The 20983-nt window shown below is 47.3% G+C and overlaps 1 protein-coding gene and 1 long non-coding RNA gene across 3 annotated transcripts in view; one reads left to right on the top strand and one right to left on the bottom strand.

Annotated features, from left to right (window-relative positions):
* Positions 1 to 20983, bottom strand: part of COPRS (coordinator of PRMT5 and differentiation stimulator) — a 133594-nt gene that overhangs the window by 13138 nt on the left and 99473 nt on the right. Inside the window, exons 3-5 of one of the 2 annotated variants that reach the window (XM_090122102.1) lie at positions 16970 to 17094; positions 16680 to 16783; positions 16162 to 16344 (exon numbers count right to left, since the gene is read on the bottom strand). In XM_090122102.1, the coding sequence (XP_089978228.1) occupies positions 16769 to 16783; positions 16970 to 17094 (140 nt within the window). In that variant the 3' untranslated portion in view covers positions 16162 to 16344; positions 16680 to 16768. The remainder of the gene's footprint in view (positions 1 to 16161; positions 16345 to 16679; positions 16784 to 16969; positions 17095 to 20983) is intronic. The other variant, XM_090122103.1, reaches the window with a different exon arrangement.
* On the top strand, positions 8053 to 14046 carry LOC149915376 (uncharacterized). The gene is made up of 3 exons (XR_016459134.1): positions 8053 to 8354; positions 12239 to 12442; positions 12744 to 14046. It is a non-coding gene; the product is annotated as an uncharacterized LOC149915376 (long non-coding RNA).

Genomic DNA, 20983 nt, shown 5'->3' with positions numbered 1-20983 from the left:
AGTCGGGGAACACAGGAGGAGAAGGGACAGAGCAAGGGATGTGACTGCAGCTGGCTACACGTGGACGGCAGCGCTGGCAGATCAGCCCATGCACATTCTCCTTCCATATCTGATAATTCCCTACTTCTGTAAAAACACACCCAAGGCAGGGGTCACAAGGTGCCTAAGGCAAATCTGCAGACTGCAGCTAAATGCATCCCAGTTCCCTGGAGGGAAAAGTCCCTTCACATCCATAAGCTGTACACGTACCTCACCCCAGCAGGACGGGCAGGCTGTGCCACCACCAACTGCTCACTGGCTTCATCCGTCCCCACGGTGTGTTCTACTTAGGAGGGCAAAAGGGTGGCAGAACAAATCAGTGGCAGAATGTATCTTCTGTAATCGCACACGAGTCAACTTGTTAAACTGATTGATTTCTGTCCCAACTGAGGTTGTAACTCCATGATTACTTTTGACCGAGCACAGCTAGAAAACACATAATTACACGGGCAAAGCACAGAGAATGGTGCCCACTGCTTTGCTGGTAAAGTGCAGCACACGAGGGGAAAAGAACCACTTGGAAATGAAGTGTACATTCACACCTCACCACATCCTCACTACAGAGTTTATGGCTTTCAGGCTTGGGCAGCATAAAAGGCGAAAATTTCTCAGGAGCAACGATGGATTGCGTGGCATGAAACATTGCAAATGGTGTCAGTGCTGGGGATGGGGGTTCCACCATCCAGCCAGATGAAAGCAGTCCAGGCGAACGCTGGTGAGACAACACTTGGCATCTTGCAGGAATGATCTTTCCTGGCTGTAATCTCCCCATCCTGGGGCATTTTCTGTTTTCTCTGTTGTTGACCTGCAGTGGTGGAGGAAAGGGGTTGGACATACATGGTGTTCTGAGCAGGAGTGGGGTCTGCCGGAGTGAGAACAGCTGTAGGGCTGGAGGGAAACAGAGATGGGAATGAGACAGATACACTTCCCCTCTGGGAGGATGGGCTCAGGCAGCCTGAGGAAAATAAGTTTAAAATGAAAGGGAGGAAACCAGGGAAGAGAAGATGGAACAAGGGAGAACACAGAGAACAACAGGAAGCAGTGCTGAGATGTCGGGCATGAAGGCTGGGCTTGTAGGAGAAAAGCAAACAGAGAGTAAAAAAAAATCAGGAATAGTGTGCAAAAGACAGAAAAAAATTTTTAAAAGTCCTATGAAAGTGCCAACTACCCAGCTGCTGTAAGTAAAACTCCAGTACACTTACGTCAACACCACACCACAGATCAGCACCAGGGGAGGAGGTCTGGGGTTGTTTTTTAATTGCTTGGAAAGGCTTTCAGTGATGCAGAACGTGAACTCCGTCTTCCACTGATGTCAAAGGGATTTAAAGGTGCTCACAGTCTCTCAAAACCAAGACCCAACTTGTCAAAGTGCATGAGACAAGATGCTGCGTTAATCCCTTGAGAAAAGCCAGCTTTGCACGTTGCCAGATCTGCACCTCGGCGCCGACACACCTCGATGGCACACATGTGGCAGGGACACAGGGACACAGCCCAGCTCTGCCAGGCTTTTACTTTGCTCTCCCTGATGAGCAACGAGGTCCTTGGTTTGCACAGCCGGGCCTGAGTAGGGATAAGAGGCATCCGCTTTGCTGGTTGAAGTGAAATGTTTGGCTTATTGGCACAGCTTGTTTAGATTGGCTCCTTGCACTCAGTCGATGTTATTAGAGAAAGCAATAAAAATGCATTAAATACTAGGAACTACATTAAAACAACATGGAGCATGCAACACAAACCAAGAAAAGCAAGAAGCAAGGGGCTGAGTGTGGAGACTGCCATTCCATCAGTCATGAGTATGAATATGGTGGAGCCATGTCACAACGACATTTGAAGAGGTAGAGCTGGTGAGTTCCTGCATGCTGCAACATGGAAGATTTCATCCCCTTTTCCTCTCCAAACCACAGCTTCTAGAAAGACTTTGAAATGCTGCAGTCAGCTCCTATGCCTCCCTGCTGAGCTCCTTCCAGACTGAGCTCTTAAATTTGCTATGTTTTTGCCAAGACCTAATTTTCTTTTGACCACATATTAAAGGGCAGATTCCCATACCACAGGGAGGGACTGTGAGATGTCATAATGGACACATCTGTCACCTGTCTGGCTGGAGCTCACTGCTCTACCCCACTTCTGCAGCTCCATCAGACTTCTTAGTTTCTTCTTTGGCCTTGAGGTAGGACTGCAGGGGCTCTGGGATCCCTAACTTATCTGTTTTGTTAACTGACTTCAGCCACAGCCAGATCCTCACTTTTCTACTGTGCTATGAAAATCACAACTGCACGTTATACCTGGTTGAACAGCAAGGTGATTACTGTAAAGCCTGGATTTCCCAAGGGAATAAAGGTTTACATGGAGCACTGTGTGAGCCCAATGTGTGCAAGTAGTTCTTGATCATGTCAGACTATTTCAAGACATAGAGGAGACTATTAGAGGACTATTTCGAGACAGAGAGGAGGATTTCTCAGAGCCCTGGAGGTCCCAGACAGGCGCTGCAGATGACAGATGAAGGACACAGACACCATTAGTATCCCCTGAGGAAAGGACAGCAGTGGATGCTCCCCCTACACCAGATAGCAGCGATGCCACAAAGGTGAGCAGTGTTCACTCAACTCGCTGATCATGAAATTACTCATTAACAACCTCTTTGTATGATCACCTTCTAATGCCACTCACCTGCCCCATCTGCCTAGGGCTGCACCCTGCACAGCTGTCCAGTAACCACCTTCCTCACCCATCATCTCCAAGGCCTCCAGCAGTGAACCATCCACGTGTTGCTGCAGCAGCACAGCAGAGAAACCAGAGAGAGGATCAACGCACAAGGCAACGGGAGCTGCAGCAGGGCAACAGCTGTCCCTCAGCACATCCATTGTTCTTGTGCAGAGAAGCAGCTTTAAGAAAGTGGTGTAAATTACAGGAACTGGATCACTGGCTTGAACAATGTCAGCACGTCCCTTCGAGGGCATTCACTCCCCCCACGCCATGAAATGACAAGTTATTATTTAACAGCAGACCTCACACAGAGGAATGTTTTTCTGTATTCATGACCTCTAACAAGTATAGCAATTGTTTACTATACTCTGAGTGATCCAGAAGGAGCTATAATGTGATAATTATAGAGAAACCTTCCTAAAAATATATTTCTGATGCATCAGCAAAAACTCAGCAGGCCCCTCCAGCTGGCACTGTACATATGAGTTAAGCCCAATTTGAGAATCAGATCATACACTACGTTTTGTGCAGCTGTGCAAAGACTCCAACCAGAAGCTCCGGAGCAGATGTCTCGTAGCAATGGAGGGAAGGCATGAAGAAGAGAAACAGAAGAGGCCAAAGCCACGTTTCTCGACTGAGTGGTCAGTGACATAGGAAAGCATCAGTTCAATTTTCAAGTCGGATAAACTGAGGCTCTGAAAATCAGAACGCCATTTTCTAATCTGCTCACTTACTGGTTGGTATCTGATGTTAGAGGTCCAGCTTGACTCCAGGCTGTGCCTGCTTCCTCACAACTACTGAGCCTCTGCATTGTTCGTGCAGGGATACGATTCATTACGATGACTTTCTATATTTGTACACCTGCTCTGTGCTCAGTGTTTCCAAACCCCAGCTTGCGCTCTTTGAAGAAACACGTCGAAAGGCTTCAGGACGTTCCTGCCTCGTAGCCAAAGCCACTGAAAAGCCAATCTGATGCTGCTGCTGCCCAGAGCCCTGAGGCTGACCTAACCCCTCTGCTGCTGTTTCCGCTGATCAGACTGTGAAGGGAAGCCAGGGCACAGGTGTTTGTTTGCTTTGCCCAGCACAGCACTTCCCTGGAGACAAGCTGCTCCTTGGCAGCATCTACGTTCTTCTGTGCCTCAGTTTCCTCACCTACAGAAAAGCCCAGATGACAAACCCTGAACCTAGGGCTGTGTTAAAGTTTGGAAAACACGCAGCACCTTGAAAGAGGGCTTCTGTGGAAGCACAAACAGTCATTTATTGCTTCAATTAAAAAGCTGTGTTTTACAATCCACGGTCTGTTTATACTTGCACTTCTCGCAGATATCTCTCCGAAAAGAACCCAGCCTCAGTAGCTCTTGCATTTGGCACAGCACACCAAATAATAAGCAGGCTCACCAACCCTTCTACAACACACAGTGCTTCTGTGTAACTTTGCAGGCTGTGTTTGACTTGTCTGAACTTGAACAGTCACCACTGATTGATTGGCTTCTAAAAATACACGTATGCCATGGTTCGGAGTCCAGAGAGCTCCTGTCGGTTTAGATGGAGACCTTGCTGGGAAGAGGCTAAGACAGACACCTGACACCAGGGCGCTGCCATCCCGGCCACTTGCTGCCTCCTGCGCAGGGTGCTCTGAACGCGGAGCTCCACCGTGTTCAACAGCCCTCCAGACCTCTGAGTGGAGAAAAAAGCAGGAAGAAAGCAGCCCTACGGATCCCTTCCCTTCCCGCGACTCCATTTCCAGGCTGCCCTGCAGCTGTTGGTGATAAGCGGGGTGAACCTGCACGTATCCTGCTGAGCACCTGCGGTTCCCAGGGGTCGAGGCGGTGCTCAGTGCCCTGCTGAGCTGGGATGGCTCCCAGAGGCAGGGATGCTGCAAGGGAGATGCATTGCACTGTACCCTGGAAGAGGTTGCAAGCACATGATTATTGCAACAGAAGCCGCTCGGAGAAAAACCAGATTACCATTTCCATTGGAGGTAATAGGTGCCTTGTTGATTTATAACCCTGTCACTGTTGGCCATTAAGCAAACGGTGTTGCAGCTCCTAGATCCCATTCCGCAGCACACTGAGTAAGCTGCAGTCTCTGGCGCAATGTCTTGGAGAGCTCTGCTGTAGGGCATAGGGCCACAGCTTTCCCCTTTAGCCACCATAACGTTAGCACTCCCACTTACACGCACCCAGATCACCACAGCTGAAGCTTCAAAATGCATTTTGGAAAGGGAAGGAGGTTTGGGGCTGCAGGGAGCCACAGCACGGAGCCCAGGAGCTCAAGCCCAGCAGCTTGCCACAAGAAAACCACAAAAAGGCAGGAGCAAAGCAGTGTCTGTGCATTTTGGGTGTGATGCATTGACAGCAGTGTCCTGAGCACTGGTGAAGAACACAACAGCACCAGGTTTGTTAAAGATGTGTGAAACTGAGACAGTTTCCAACACTTTGCCCCACACTGGCAGGTCTCAGGGCCACTCTGCTCACTTACCTGCTGACATCGGAGCTAACAAAAGACAAACCAGAGTGCAGTCAAATATATACACTGGATGTTGCCATGCTACTGAATGCAGCTTAGCACAGCAGGACTTTTTCTAAATGATGTATTGTAGCTGAGCTAAAACCTAAATAATAAAGCTTACTTTGGCTCTCCGGAAGATCACAGCTAGACAGCTGCCTGTGGAATAGCAAGGCCAGTGGAAGAAATTATTGGTATTCTAGGAGCACATGGGACTGGAGATGATCACTGCAGCCAGAGTCCGCTTTCACAGCATCACATGCCAACCTGTTCGTGTGTGGGTTATGCAACAGGACCTGGCTCTGCTCTCCTGATGCAAAATCTTGCAGAACCTGGTTGCTCCAAAGCCCAGAACCCTCATTTCCAGCGTCAGTGTATTCCGTGCCAGTTTACAGTCACTCTGTTGTCCAGAGATTTATTGTCATTTATGTAATGTTCTTCCTCTGCTGTATCTACAGAAACCAGTGCCCTCTCTTCAGCTCTGTCACACCGAACATCCCACACGGTCGCTTCTGTGTCCCTCACTGTCCCAGTCGTCTTCTGAGTCCTGCTTTGGATTTCTCCTTCCCAAAGACAGATGATGGGAACTGGCTGTGACTTTCCAGACGGAGGCTGAGCAGTTCCTTGTATGGTGGCAGGAGTGCTTCCCCATCTTTACTGGAAATATCTTGCCTAATAAACCCGATGATCTCACTTGGCTTTTGTGTTCGGTTTTAAAAGGGGTATAAAGCAGGCTCTCCAATATTTCACTTCATTTTATTTTAGTGTTTGTTATCTGGAAAAAAGAGGGTAGTTAAACTGCCTTTTTAATTAAATTCCTTTAAATCTCTGAAAACAAGAAAGAAAGAAAGATAGTAAACAAAGTAAGACAGAAGAATTACCATGTGTATGAGCAGAGGTATTTTTTCCCGTAACACATTTATACATAAATCTCTTTTTCAAAAACTTGCAGAATGTCTCAGTTGCTCAGTCTGTCTCCTGGGCAACGTGACACCTCACAAGAGGAGCCTTGTGGGACATCAGTCCTGGGAATTCTATTGAAATTCTCGTCCAAATAAAAAGTATTCCTAATTTCTTGAAGGTGAGAAGAGCTTGCAGCTCTGCATCCTTCTGTCTTTGCTCGTCTTCACTGTCACACAGCTTACGAAAATAAAAGGCCATGAGCAGCAATAGCTTCATTAAACCAGCGGTGTTCCATCGAGTCCCTTTAGGCACACAGCCTCTTTCTAAAGGTCTGCAAAACGCACCAAAGAATTTACATGAGCAGCAAGACAGTAAATAAGCATAGTTTCTTGTAAAAAGACTTCAGGCCCCCAGTGTGAAACATTCAGATCTCCGTAACAAGAAGAAAAAAAGTCTGGAAATCACTGGTTTAGCTAAAATAACCTGAGGAAGGCCTGCCTTCACCTCTGCCACCAGCACAGCCTCTACAGGATGAGACCTCACTATGAATGCTGGGTGTGGGAGAAAGTGGAGAAAGCGTGTTTGAAGGCTCAAAGCTGCTGTTCATGTACAAGAGAACTGACCTTACCAAAGGCACTTGAGTTCAGAGCTGGCTCCTATTAAACCCCAAATGTCAGCACGGCAGAAAGTCAGGGCAGCTGGAAGCATCAGCATGGCAAAGCTGGCAACTGACGTCTGCCTCAGCTACTGCTGGCGACAAGAAGCATGGAGTGGATGTCAAACACTACAGGTTGTTGCCATTTGAGCTCAGAGGGCGTTTAGAAAATCACAGTGCAGTTGCTGTATTCATTGGAAGCTGGTGTGCAAGTTGCTCCAAGGGAGCTGCGCAGCCCCAGGCACTGCTGCAGCCAGCTCTGATCTGCAGGAAGCCTGCACAGCTCCCTCCGGAGCTGCAGCTCTGTGGTGGTTGGGGCTGTGTGAGCACCGAGCTCCACCAGTGCTCCTCCAGCCTGTTCAATGCACACATTTCAGAACTAAGACCACAGGGTATCAAGGGCCACTTCACTGCCTATCAGATGGCTCTGAAACGTTGCCCGGTGCTTGCTTTTAGTCATATTTACTCTATCTTCTCTACAACTTGCCAAATATATATATATTTTTTGTCTCCTGCTGCTTTACTCCATTTTTTAAATAAGGAGACAATGCTTTCTGTGTCTCCCTCCTCAGATACCAGCACTCTCCCAGGGACTCTCAAACACTGAGGCCAGAAACCAACTCCAGGAATTGTAGGTTGCAATTAATCTAAAATTGGTGACTTGTCAATTTTAGTAGTTTTAATTTCCCAGCTGTCCGCTTGGGTTACACACATAAAACTTCTCAATAATACGCCTTCTCTCTCTCTGCACACAGAAGAACAGTTTCCCTGTCCTCCTTGCAGTATGTGACCTTCAGCTGCTCTCCCCTGCTTCCCAACTCAAGGAATTCGTTCGGCAGCCCCACTCACTCACCACCTTCCACTCGCATCCCTCTGAGGGCTCCAGCAGCTCCTTGCTCAGCTCAGAAAGATTTATACTTCTGTGCCCCTTCGTATCCTTCCTCTTTAGGCTTTGATTTACCATTCCAGCTTCCTTATCGCTCCGTAGCACTTCCTACATGTTTGTCTTTATCGCTCCTCGTTTTCCCTCTTTGGAGTCACCAATGAGTTTTGTTTCCTTAATTGCAGTGGGAAAAATTCACCCAGCAAAGAGATCTTTAGAGGGAACTGTGCAAGCCCAGGCTCCGGTGGAACATAAATGGCATTTTGCTTCGGAGGCAGTCTCTCAGCACAGGAAGAACTTTCAACCCATATCAAACTTCCTCGCGCAGTTCTCAGACCCTTCCCTGCTTTACATTTCCTGTGCATTCATTAAAGGAAAGCTCTGTGCCCTCCACAAGGAAACACGACCTTGTTCACCTATTTTCTTAGTGCCTCTCTCTGCAGAGAGCTGCTCCAACTCACTGCCAACTCCTCCAGCAGCCATTGCTACAGCTGAACGTCCTGCTCTTCATTTTTTTCCTGTCCTTCAGTTTGTGATCAGTGGGCTGCCCGGGGTCATCAGCACCCTAAGGACCTCTCATGGGGACACACTGACCTGGAGCACCATGCTGGATCAAAGGAACCACGGAGCCCTCTCTGCCCTCACTGCTTCATGGTGGGACCTGAGGTTTGTGTTCCTCATCTTCTAACTCAGCCTTTGAAGTTACTTTCACATTTGTTCTCCTACCCCTCAATATTCCTCTCTGCAGGGATTAAAGCTGGTGGTAAAATATCCTGTGAATGTTTACGATCACAGTTACACCTGTTCCTAGAAGGATTTCACAGTCGATTGAGTCTCATTATTCTTTTCATATTGGTCTTTCCCACCCTGGTATCCAGATTTCCCAAACACACAAACCAAGTTGAGAGCCATACAGGTTATGATTTCAGAGCATTTTTAACACAGATCCTGCCCAAATACAGATGTGCAAGTCTGGCAGGTAATGAAATACATTTAGCTGGGGGAAAAAAGAAAAAGAAGGAAAAGGAAAAGGAAAAGGAAAAGGAAAAGGAAAAGGAAAAGGAAAAGGAAAAGGAAAAGGAAAAGGAAAAGGAAAAGGAAAAGGAAAAGGAAAAGGAAAAGGAAAAGGAAAAGGAAAAGGAAAAGGAAAAGGAAAAGGAAAAGGAAAAGGAAAAGGAAAAGGAAAAGGAAAAGGAAAAGGAAAAGGAAGGCAGAGGGGAATGTTTTCTATAAAAATTGCTTCTATAAAGGACTGGGATGTGCATGACCAAGTAGCCCAGCCAGCTGCTATAAATGCTGCAGAATTCCAAGTGAGATCAATTCTACACAAACTAAGGCATTCCTGCTTCAGATCACACAACTCTGATCCCTTGAGGGGAAATTTCAGTTACCAGCATTAGTTAATGCTGATCTGGGTATGACCAGTACTCGAGCATGCAAGATGCTGGGCAAAAAAACAGGGGAAATTTTTAAGCTTGCTTTGGCATTAATTCAGGCTGAATTTCCCAATAGAAAAACAAAAGATCGGCACTTATGGGTGCAGTTCCCCCACAGCACAATAAGGCTTGCCTCTTAAATGGGAGTTAAGGCACGCACAGCCAGGCCGCTTGGAAATAAACTCTAAAAAGTCACATCAGAAGCAGGAATGGGAACCAGAGCTGCACTCCTTCACAGGAGGCTGTCAAGAATCCACTGCTCCCACCAAAATCACCTGGAAATCCCAGGTGTGTAAGGAGAGGAAAGACCTGACTCGTAAAATATTCCTCCTGGACGGAGTTCAACTTTACAAAAGATCACTGCCTTTCAGCTCCTCTTCCCTCATAACCTCCTTTAGCTGTTAGTGCCAAGCAGCAATAAAACGACATTCATGTCCATTCAGAAATCATCTTGAAATGTCTTTGTGCAAAGGGAAACAGTTTCATATTCTGCACTTCTTCAGATTTCACATGGCAATTTCTTTCAATTTCCAGCCTAGAACAATTTTTCCAACAGGAAAAACCAAGTCCTACAGCAAAGGCAAATCTAATTCAATGTCTGTATTCACAGGGACTGTCCCCACCTGTGAATGACCATGAAATAGATGAGGCTGGTAAAAGACTGTGGTTCAACTGCATGAAAGAGCTAACAGACAGCAGTGGCACTGAAACTCCAACATCTGCCACAGAGATGGGGACAGCACAATTACATTGCCCTGCAGTTAAAAGGAGAACATTGCTCCTCTCTTCCATCGTGATATGGTAACTTTCAGCAAAACGTTCAGTAGTCACAGCTCTGTCCTTAAACTAATTGCACAGCATGGTAAAAAATAGGTGCTACACTTTAAAAAAATGCACTACAATGTCAAACACCACTACCAGAAAACACAGTGGCAGGCCTCAGCCCTGCAAAGCCTCACATCTAGGAATTCTGCTTTTTCACACATTTGGAATAACTTTTCTAAAATCAGTGAAACTATTCAGAAAACAGGCAAGGGCTTTGGCAGGACCAGGGGACTCCTTTACCTGCATTGCCAGTGGAAAATTAGATCTGTTCGCTCCTATATAACCTATTTCAAACCATACTGAATTACCTACAAGTTACTAAAATTAGACTAACAAATACATTACTCTGTAGCTGAGCTGATAAAACGTGACTGTTTACATATGAGTTAATACTGGAGCTAAGATTAAAGACTACTTCAAACACAGCCTTTGCCCAACGTGTAGCCCAATATAAAATTCTGTTTGGTTTTGGCAGAGCTAAGAACAACTTTAACAACCTTGTTAATCACAGATTAAGAATGGAAAAGATCCTATTTGGCACCAGGCGTGCCATTAATAACATGGGGGGATGCAGAAGTGACCTCGCTTAGTGCCAAGGAGAGGAGCTGCACCAGGTCTGGGTGCAGCCAGCAGCAGCCAGGCACAGCACTGGGAGGTCTGCTTCGAGCCCTTCACATCTCCTTTGTGTTCTGATGCTCCTCAGTCTGTACTGGATCTGTTTAAAAAGCCAGCAAATATCCCTAGGAATCCAAAACTGCCTAGTAGATGTTTTCTAGTCCTAATGAAGCCCACTCTCTTTCTGAAGGTTTCCGTCCTTGATGAAACAAGGCATGAGGCTGATGTTCTTCACACCAGCTTTCTCTCTGCAATGCACAACGTGCATTTCTTTAACACAAAGCTTGGTCCCTGTCCATCCCCAGGCTGTGCACACAGTGGAGCTCTGTGTGCTCACTGCCACCAACACCCAGCCCTGTGCTCCCCATGGCCAGGCTCTGGGCCCAGCACCTGGGCACGTCCCACACGCAGCATCTCACTTGGACTTCTCTGCACCTTCTGTACACTTTTTCTGCACTCCCAGCACATGCACAGCCTCTTGCTGTCCTCTGGCTCTCCTTCCCTAAAAGGCTTTTCTGCTAGGGTGGGAAATCAGCTCTTCTTGGTATATGCAGCATCTGTTTCTCAGACACTTGCAGGCACTGTCACCAAATTCAACGTGATGAAGGTTTAATATTGCTCCAGGATTGCATGACCCAGTGCTAATGATTTAAACCCTGCATGGTCTTTCCTGCTCTCTCAAGGCCAACACACTGCATGGGGCAGAAAAGAAAATGTGTTCCATGTTAAATCTAGCAGTCATTTTTATGCATAACCCTAAAGACTTTACCCAAGCAGCATTCATCCTTGCTTCCCATTCAACCCCAAGGTTCCCCAGAACAGTTAAGAAGGACTTTGCACATCAGAACAGTCCAGTTGTGACAAACACCCCAAGGATAAGCACTGGACATGACAAGCTTTCCCACCACATTTCTCCAGAGTAACCTTACAAGCCCATCTTTCACTTTCTAGTCCTTGCTCTGCACAAACAAGGTCCAAGCAACCACTTGGCACCACCAGCCACAGCCCATTTCCAGCATGCACACATCCCAGAAGGCAGCACAGCCAACCTGACCACAAACCACTCCCAGTTCTTGAAGGAAAGGCCGAAAAGATAAGGAGGGATCGACCTTTCTTTCCCTGTGATCATTTTAGAAGTTTTTTACTGTGAATCTCTTAAAAGGTAAAAAGAAGATCTGGTATCCTCCTTTGTACTTTGCAGAAGATAAGCTGTGATTAAGCATGGAAGTCCTTCTGAGTTTTGCCTAGTTCCCATTACCACAGTGCCCAAATATCCCATTGTGAAACGAAATCCCCCCCTCCTTCCATGCACAAGAAACATCAGGGGGTTTTCAAAAGAGAAGAGCAATCCTGGCGCCACATATTCTGAAAATGCTGTGTAGCCGACCTTTGAAAAGCAATTCTGAAATTCTTCTCATCAAAACAGAGACTCCTAAAATCACTTCTTCTATTTACTAATGTCGGTCACATCTCTGCCCTGATGGTTTTGCAATGGAATTCAAGTTTATGGTCTGTACTCTATAGCCTTTAGTTGCTGCAATTTAATGCATACTTAAGACCCAAACAATTGCAAAGATCATGCACAGAATCCTCTTGCTGCTTAGACTACACGTGTTTTACATTGCTCGGTTTTTATGGTATATTCCATGCTATTCATGCCTTGTGTTTCTATAGCATCTCCCACGTGAAGGGCTCAATACACTTCAGAAATGTAAATGGAACTGAAGCATCCCAGCAGGACTGGCAGAACCCCCTGCTCTTTAACTACCGAGTGGTGCCTTTCTGCTCCCCTGTGAAGCCCATGATCTTCCATGGAAAGCTGCCAAACCGGTGCAGGACCAGACTAGTTCATCCCTGCAGTTCCTTTGGCAGGCACTGGTAAGTGACTGAGGTCTGTGTCCCTCCCAAAGCACAGAGCCTGCATGCACCCAGTTCTGTGCAGCTCTGGAAAAGGGCAGAGCTGAAAACTCCGCTGCTGTGCAGCCAGCCCCAATCCAGCCCTTCTTCCCCTGAAGCCCACAGCACTTCAATGACAGACACCCTCCTTCCCCACCCAGGGGGCTCTACCAGCACTTCACTGCTGTCACTACCAGAAAAGCAGGACATTCTGCTGAAACTGCTCAGAAAGAGTCAGGGAACAAGGAATGAATGTACTAACAGTGGTATTTCTTTTGCACAGAGCTGCCATGTGTTCAGGCTTTCCTGGATACGGTTTTTTTTCTCCTACCAGTTTTGCCTGGCAGATGTAGAGGGCTCTGAACACCCTGGATGTCCAGCAGCCAGCCTGCAAGCAGCAACTGTTGGACTTTGGAAATACTTGCTTTACATACACAGGGATCGATCCTACACTGTGTGTGTGACCCTGGGAGACCTGAGCCTGCTCTGTGCTACAATAAACCCAACTGACTGCACACACACGTTGGGTGCTTCCTGCAAACGCCACGCTCACCTCCCCAATAAACAGATTTCTGCAAGTCTCACCACCTCAACCTGACTTTTAGCAAGTTGTCTTGTGCCACGGTGTATCTGTGGGATGCTGTCGTAAATCTGCAAAGTTCAGCAAAAGCCCAAAAGGAAAGGTATGGTTTCAGCTGAATGAAAAAGGTCAGCCAAGAGCAGCACAGTAACACAACCACGCCGATCACACGAGGCATTCGTCAGATCTTGTTCCTGTGTGCTGCTCCCAGGTCTCTCTCTCTGGGCTCCCACTGGGCCATCATGCCTCTAACCATGCCCACATACAGAGACATATGCTCTGCTTTAGTTAAAATTGACTTCTTGTCATGTTATGCAACTGAGCTCTCCTCAGTGTTATCTTTTGATTGACTCCTCCACTATTCCCCTCCCAATGCATTTATCTGAGGCCACTGACAGCCAGCAAATACTGACTACATCTCTGCTCTTTGGCAGCTCATTCTGGCAGTGTTTTCAGACAGTTTGAGAAGTGGGTGTCACTTACATTAGCTCACTCTAAAATGCATATAATCCCTCCTGCAAATTCTAGGCCATGGATTTTAACACAGTTTCCAAAGTAGGTGTGAGGACTGCTCTAGCTGTGCTAATTTAGTTCCTATTGATTTATCTCGTCTCCTTTCACGGCAGCAAATTGTAAATACTTCCTTTGCTTCACTCAGTGTTTGCTCCCCACGTGACAACTCTCTAGCATTGACAGAATGTGTTAGTGAAAAGCACCTTGATGTCTGTTTTCAATATCACAGAGATGGAGCCATCATCTACTGCCAGTCCTGCTCCAGGAGAGCTGCCTCATCCAACCCATCCCTGCTTAGGAGAGCTGGGCCACGGATGCAAAGGCTCCATAGTGAGACACAAGCCAATCCCCACAAGAGGTGAAACAGACCTGTCTTTGGGACGAGATGCAGAACTAAACTACTGACCCACTGTGGCCTTTTTTATTCCCTATGGCAGATGCTAAACCAGTTACAACCATGAATTTATTTCCCTGAAGTCAGAATCAGTTGGTGCTGTCTTCTTCGGTCAGCAGCAGACTGCACCCTGCAGCCAGTCTCCTGCTGCACTTAGTTCTTTATGGGTCCTACTTTAATGTCTGAAATCTAATTTTGTTCTCATTTAGATGTGGCTAAAAACTCTAGCAGCTCTTGTTTTCTCTCTAGATGAGCCCCTGTTTCTATAAATGGAACAGACGTTCTTTTGAAGTTGTTTCAGTTTAGAGATGTAAAAGGAAAGCCTGATGCTCAGCCTCACCTTCTCCCACCACCTTCCTCCAGGGCTTTGCACAAGGCTTTCCAGGTAACACTCCTGATTAGTCAGTGCTAGTACCTGCAGCCTTATTTCCTGTACAACTCTGTGGCACCTGGAAGCAACTCTGAGACTGTGCACAAAGGAAGAAGTGGTATCAGGAAAGCACGTGCTGCACTGTGCTCAGCAGCCAAGGTGTCCATGCAGAAGCTGAAGGCTTTACATCAGAACCCGCACAGCTGGGAGCTGGGAGGCAGATGGAAGAACACGATCTTCCTCTTCCAGCAGCAGAAAACGATAATGCAAGTCAAACCACATCAAGAAATCATGCCTGAATTCCTATTCTCAGGAGTCATTTAGTCACCAACCCCCAAAGCTGCTTAGGGAAGCAGAGAAAACCAGGTCTGTAACTTGCTCTCAGTATTGAGGCAAAGAAGTGGAAGTCTGTGGTGTACCAGCGTGATTCAGAAAGACTGACACTTCATTAGTGAGAGTAAAGGCACCACCACCTAGTCTTTACTATGCATGTTTAGCTAGGTCCTGATCCAGTCATGAGATCCCTGCCCATGAGAAAGGCCTGTGTTCCAGCTGCTTTTAGTCCTCACTCATGATACTTTTTGCAAGCATAACATGAAGCTCCCTTTAGGGAGGGGAAAGTTTAGATGTACCCTATAAAAATCATACGTTTTCTCTTCAGTTGTAACTACACGTTGCACTAGTCTTGTTTCTTAATTAACAGAACAAGCAACTTAATCTTTATAATTACACACCTTGGGAAAAAAGATTGCTATAGAAGCATTTTGCAGCGAGGTTCCTCGCCACCTCCACTGGGAATTCCAGCATTTGCCTCTGAAACAGAGAGATGTTGGGACTGGCATTTACCACACTCCAATCCACAAACCTCTGGTTGTGTCAGTTCCTGAATTACAGACCTGATGTCTGCAAATGATTGGTTTTCAAAGCGAGGGCAGCCATCCTTCCGAAGGCTGAGAAATAAATATATCATAAATCTGCATATGTGGCTTTCATTTATAAAGATCTAATTAAATTTTGTTCTGTAATTTCTCTATGGGGTATATACACGCAGTATATATTTTTTGCCTTTTCTTTTGGCCATAAATACAAGCAATACGTCATATAATTTTCTTCCTCTGTAACGTGCCTGGTTTTTGTGCTGGTAAAGTGACATCTTATCCTTTTGCAGTCTGTTACAGTGCACTATAGAATTTTTATTGTATGTTACAGTCTGGTTTGGAGATCATCCAGCAGAGCTATCTGCTTCCTTTTAAAAATAAAATAAAATACTGTATTTTTCATAAAGTGTGTAAAGCCATGCAGAAATCCAAGCATGGAAAATAAACACAGTATTGCCAATACCAAGCATTTACCAGGCCTGTTCTGGGCCACAAAATCATGAGTTTGCCTTACAAATCTTTAGAATTCAAAGACAAGTAATTTCAGGTTTCCTCAACTTGCCTCTTTTTCTTTCAAAACTTCTTGGTTGTTTTCAGGCTATTCTATACAATCAAAGAGTTGACAATTTACCTTCAATTTTAAAGAACGCTGAAACTTGCACATAATTACAGGATTTGGAGAACCAGAGCTTTCAAAAACAACTGTAACAAAATCTGTGGTAAAGCTGCCAAAGCTGGTGCTGCTGTAGGCTGAAATCTGGTACCTGGCATAGGGCTGACACATCCTCATCCCCATTAACCCTCAGCACTGAGATGCAGACAAATAAGTGGTGCTGTGACCGACTCCAACGCGTACAGCTGCTTCTCTATACTGCCTGTTAGAAACTCCAACTTTCTGCCTTACTGTGCCTGAGGTCAGTGCACACCCACCCACTGCTTTCAGAGCCCTCTGCAAAGCGCCCTTACCTTGCAAGTGTCTCCTAACAGAGTCCCAAAGAGCCCTTCCAGCCCAAGTTCCCAGGGCTCAGCACGCCCTGCAGTGCAGTTACTGCTGTGCGAGGATCAGGACTCCAGCATCCTCTCACAGACCCTCATCCCAGGGGCAAGGTGTGACAACAGACCACCAGGATGGGATTTACAGCGTTGGCTCTGGTTTAAAAAAAAAAAAGGGGGGGGGGGGAATTATCAAGACGTTGAGCTATTTTGCTCTGACATTTGCAAAACAAAACATTTCGATTTTCTGTGTCAAAATGAAACTTTGTTTTGACTTTTCAAATAAAAAAGGCTGAAAACTAAAAGAGCATTCCAAAATAACATGAAATTTTGCTTCAAACTAAAATATGATTTCCTTTAGCAGGGTCTGAGGTTTTTTTGGCTTTTTTTTCCTCTTCCAGAAAACACTGAAATAAAAGATGGTTCTGATCAATCTCAAACAAACACTGCTTTCCCCCAGTTTTTCTGCAGAATTCTTATACTGAAATTACCTGTTCTCTCTGTGTTGTGGTACTTCCAGTCCCCAATGGCAACTCACAGCCTATGGATCCATGTGCTGGTCCAGTTCTCATGGGCATGGTCACACCTGTACCTGCTGAAAGGAACGGCAATGACAGCAGTGAGTGCTGAGTGAGGCATTCTACTGGGCTCACCATGGGATAGGAGCTGCACAAGGGGATTTGGGGCTGCTTTATGCACGGGAGTCATATGGAGTTATCACACGTGTACAGCAGAGCTCTCAGTTATGATGTTTGTCAAAGAACAGAAAGGGGCAACGTACCCTCTGAGGTGCACAGGGAGTGCTCCTGTGGGGACTGCAGCTGGGGATCCTGCAATGCATTCCCATCAGTGCCGACATCCTCAGGGGTCGTGGGATTGGCCTGTGCATGAAACACTCCGGCTTCCCTGGCAAAACAAAAGCATTTCACTGCAGTCAGCAGAGCTGGACAAACAAGCAGGAGATGATGGATCATCTGTTTTCTACAGCCCAGCCCCAGGCAGGACTCAGGGTAACAGCACTGACAAACACGGGTGCCAAGTACTGTGCCTTGGCTCTGCCCGAGGCGCATGCAGCCAGATTTCACTGGTGCTAAGAGAAGCACTAAATCCTGTGCAGAGCAAGGCACGTCGCTCACCACTCCAGGCAAGGCTGTTTTCAGTTTCCTGAGACAGTCGTGAATTCATTTTAACCCCAGATCTGAGCACAAGATCATTTTTCCCTTCTCTCATGATGGGAAAGGAGCTCAAGTTCACCTCACCCGCTCATCGCTGTCAGTGCAGTTCTTGCACACTTCCATGCTGGGATCATGGGAATCATGCAGCAGTGTGTCAGCTCACATCCAAGCCCAGCCAGCATCATTCTGCAGCTCAGATATTCTCAGAAACATCTTTGGTGTGCAAGGCACCAGTTCCTTCACATCTGATACACGATCTGAGACTGCATATCCAGAAACCAACTTTTGTCATCCCGACACAAATGCTCAGGATCCAACCCAGCAAATGATGCACAAAAGGAGCCTCGCTCACACAGGCAGCCCCACAGCACATACAGGAGTGCCTGGCCCCAAATACAAATCCATCTTCAGATGATTTGTTATGGAGTGCATTAATTAAAGGGCATCTTTCACTGTGGCATTTGTTGCCAGTAAATGGGCTGTGTGTGGCAGTGATACGTTTCAGTGTTGACGTGTAAGGGTAGCATCGTTTCAGCAGTGATAGGGAGGTGTTGCTGGGATAAAGCCCACCCTCCGGTACCTCCATTTCTGCAGCTGCAGCCATGCCAGCCAGTTGAGTTTCTCTGTTCCACAGTCCCAGGGTTAATGCTTAGCAAGTGCCTAATGATTCCAGTGAGAGTGCAGAGACCCCACTTTGTGCTGGGTGCTGAATGAAATAAAAGGCAAACCTTGTATAAAAGCAAAACAGAAAAAGGCAGGTGGGAAAAGGGAGATGCAGGGTCAGATCCAGTTTAGATGCCCCATTCCTAGCAATAAATCACCCAGATTTTGAAGGGTGAGGCATGGGGGCAAGTGAGGAGTGCTCCAGCAGCTACTGGCACAGCTTCCACAGCCATCATGAGGGTCCCCGTGTGCCCTGCAGGGCACTGTGCCCCGTTCCATCAGCTGCCAAGGGCCCTTTGCTCCAAGAAAAGAAAAGTAACACCATTCTCTGTAAATTTCAGTTGTTAAATACACCCTTACATTTACATCGGGTCACACTGTGAGTCAGTGTGACACATAAAAGAGCCATTTTGCAGCACGGTGCTATGTGCCATAAAGATGTGATCAATCACACAAAGCAAATAACCAGCTCCTACAGCTCCCAGCTCCAGCAAGGGCAAATGTCAGCCCCATGCCAGGAACGAGCCCATGAGCTTTCCCACCCACATGGGGCAGAGGCTTCAAAGCAGCCCACGGGATCTTGAGGGAGATGGGCCCTAGGAAAGAGATGGGTTCAGCAGCTTCCAGTGCCTTGAAAAAGCAAAGCAAGTCCTGCCCAACCTTCAGGCCAAGGCAGGTCAGCCAGGCTGCAGGACTTCGGAAGCTGTCCTAATATTCCCCTGTGCTCAGGGCACTCACAGAGTCACCGTGTTCAGTCACACATGGTGGCTAATGAGCCTGGGATGCTGCGAGTCTGGCAGCCCAGCCCAGGCTCACACCGTAGCATAAAGAGTGGTGAGGAATCACGGAGAGCCAATATGCAGTGGAGAACCGTTTGGGAATGACTTGCTGAAAACAGCCCCTGAACTCCATGAAGATTTTGTAAGCAGCACCGTAAACAGTTTTTTTCTAGGCTTTAGCTCTCGCCTGGTAAAGGAAAACTCACAGCTTAAACAGACTGCAAAAACAGGGAAAACAGCAACACAAAGTGCCGCAACCCCCGAGAGGAAAAAAAATCTTTATCCTGTGTCCAGGCAAAGACTGAACTCGGATTTAATAGCAGAAGCCTCTGCAGCTGCTCGGGCAAGGTTTGCTCCCGGGTCCTCGGGGGAAGGAGGCAATGCGTGGAAGCCGCCTGCAGGGAGCGCAGCGTCGGGCAGCGGGGCCGGCACGGATGACTCGCAGGCAGCAGTGCGGGCTGCGCTCGGGCCCCGCTGGCTGCTGCCTGCCCGGACCGGGCTGAGCGCCGCTGGGTTGGCACACAGACCGCCCGGGGTTCGCCGGGGTTACGACAGGCCGCAGCCACCCCGCTTCCCAGCGTGCGAGAGGTTCGACTTGTATCCTCATAACCTCTGCTCTAAACAAAGCGGCAGCGCCATTAAGCAAGACAAAAGCCAATAAAAAATCTGGATGGTGAAAGAGCCCATGTGTGGGGAAAACGCGCTATTGACCCAACAGGGCAGGGAGCAAAATTGCAGTTAAGATCTTATCCTGAGACAGTATGGATTGCCCCGATTTGTGGCAACACACTTAAACCTCTCTGCCGCAAAAGCTGCTTTTCTGCAAGACACCGCAGCGCAATATTGCAGCAGGAGACGGCAATACCCAGCTCGAGGATTGCAGGGGTAAACCCTCTCTGGGGAGAAGCCAGCGCTCCAGGAGCACTTAGCGATGCCAAGACAGAGCTACAGAGCTCTACAAAGAGCTTTCCTGCTAATTGAGCAAGTGAAGGCTTTTTGGAAGAAAAACAAATATATTTGCAGACAGGCTAAAACAATAAAGGGAAATTTTAAAAGCTGAAGAAAGGGACCGGAAAATCAACAATAGGAATTAAAATCTCAGAAGCTGTTGCCTGCAAACAGGCTGCAGAGGGTTTGCTGCCAGAGGGAACTCACAGCCTCCGACCCTTCCTCTGTGCTGCTGTGCGTTACCTGCATGGGAGAGGAGGTGGCTCTGCGAGAGCCTGCAGGAATCAACGTGGTGCTTCAGAGAGCAATAAATCAGCAAGCATCAAAGCCAGAATCTATATTGAGGATTTAAAGATCAGAAGTGTTGAAATTAAGAACTTTCCTTGGGGAGGAGCCAAACGCCAGGGAAAGGCAGAGCTGGTGGGGTCTGAGCTGTGGGGAGGCACAGGGCTTGAACAGGAGGTGGCTGTGCAGCACAGCATGCAGCTGGAGCCCCACTGCCCCTGGGAACACTACAGGTTATGGAGCTACAGCAGAAGCTCTTCCTAACAGGAGAATGCCAAATTCATTCAATGATTCAACCATCTCAATCAGCCACAATTCCACCGAGCTACAGGGTTGGGATGTGAAGGCCCAGGTTTTGTTGTGCTGCTGGGGATGGGAGCACTGCTCACAGCCACGCCAGCACGAAAAACCCCACGCTCCATTGTGCACTGACATCCAAACTCACACAATGTAGGAATCAGTCCTCAAGAACAGAGCAGAGAAAATCACATTCTTACAGAAGAGATCCATCTAGCAGTTGGCCATTTTCTCCAGCACAAACCACAGACTTTTGAGGGATTTCCAAGGAGGATTAAACCGTTTCTCAGTTTTGAGAAAAAATTAGGGTATGCCTAAAGTCATTTGCAATGCCCACGTTTAAGCAAGATGCCTGAGTGTATGCTCATATCCCTGCATTTCCTTTAATGTCAGAAGAAGACACGAGCTCCCCGTGCCACTCACAGCACCCAGTCCTCAGCTGCCCCTGGGATGGAGCCTGCATTGCCCAGCCACAAAGAAGCTCAAGGAGCTGGGTGCCAACCTCGTGGAAGACAGTGAGCAGCACCAACCTTCCCAGCCTCCAGAAGCAATTCCTTAATGCAAGAACACATCTAGATCCTGCTCCAGCTGCTAAATTAGATGCTAATCATTGCTGTGATGCTCAGTTCTTCCTGACACTGCAGTGAG

Source organism: Phasianus colchicus, chromosome 20, assembly GCF_987193195.1.
Source record: "Phasianus colchicus chromosome 20, bPhaCol1.hap1.1, whole genome shotgun sequence".
Lineage (NCBI taxonomy): Eukaryota > Metazoa > Chordata > Aves > Galliformes > Phasianidae > Phasianus > Phasianus colchicus.
The sequence above is the reverse complement of the archived record's forward strand: the minus strand, read 5'-3'. Positions and strand labels throughout refer to the sequence as shown.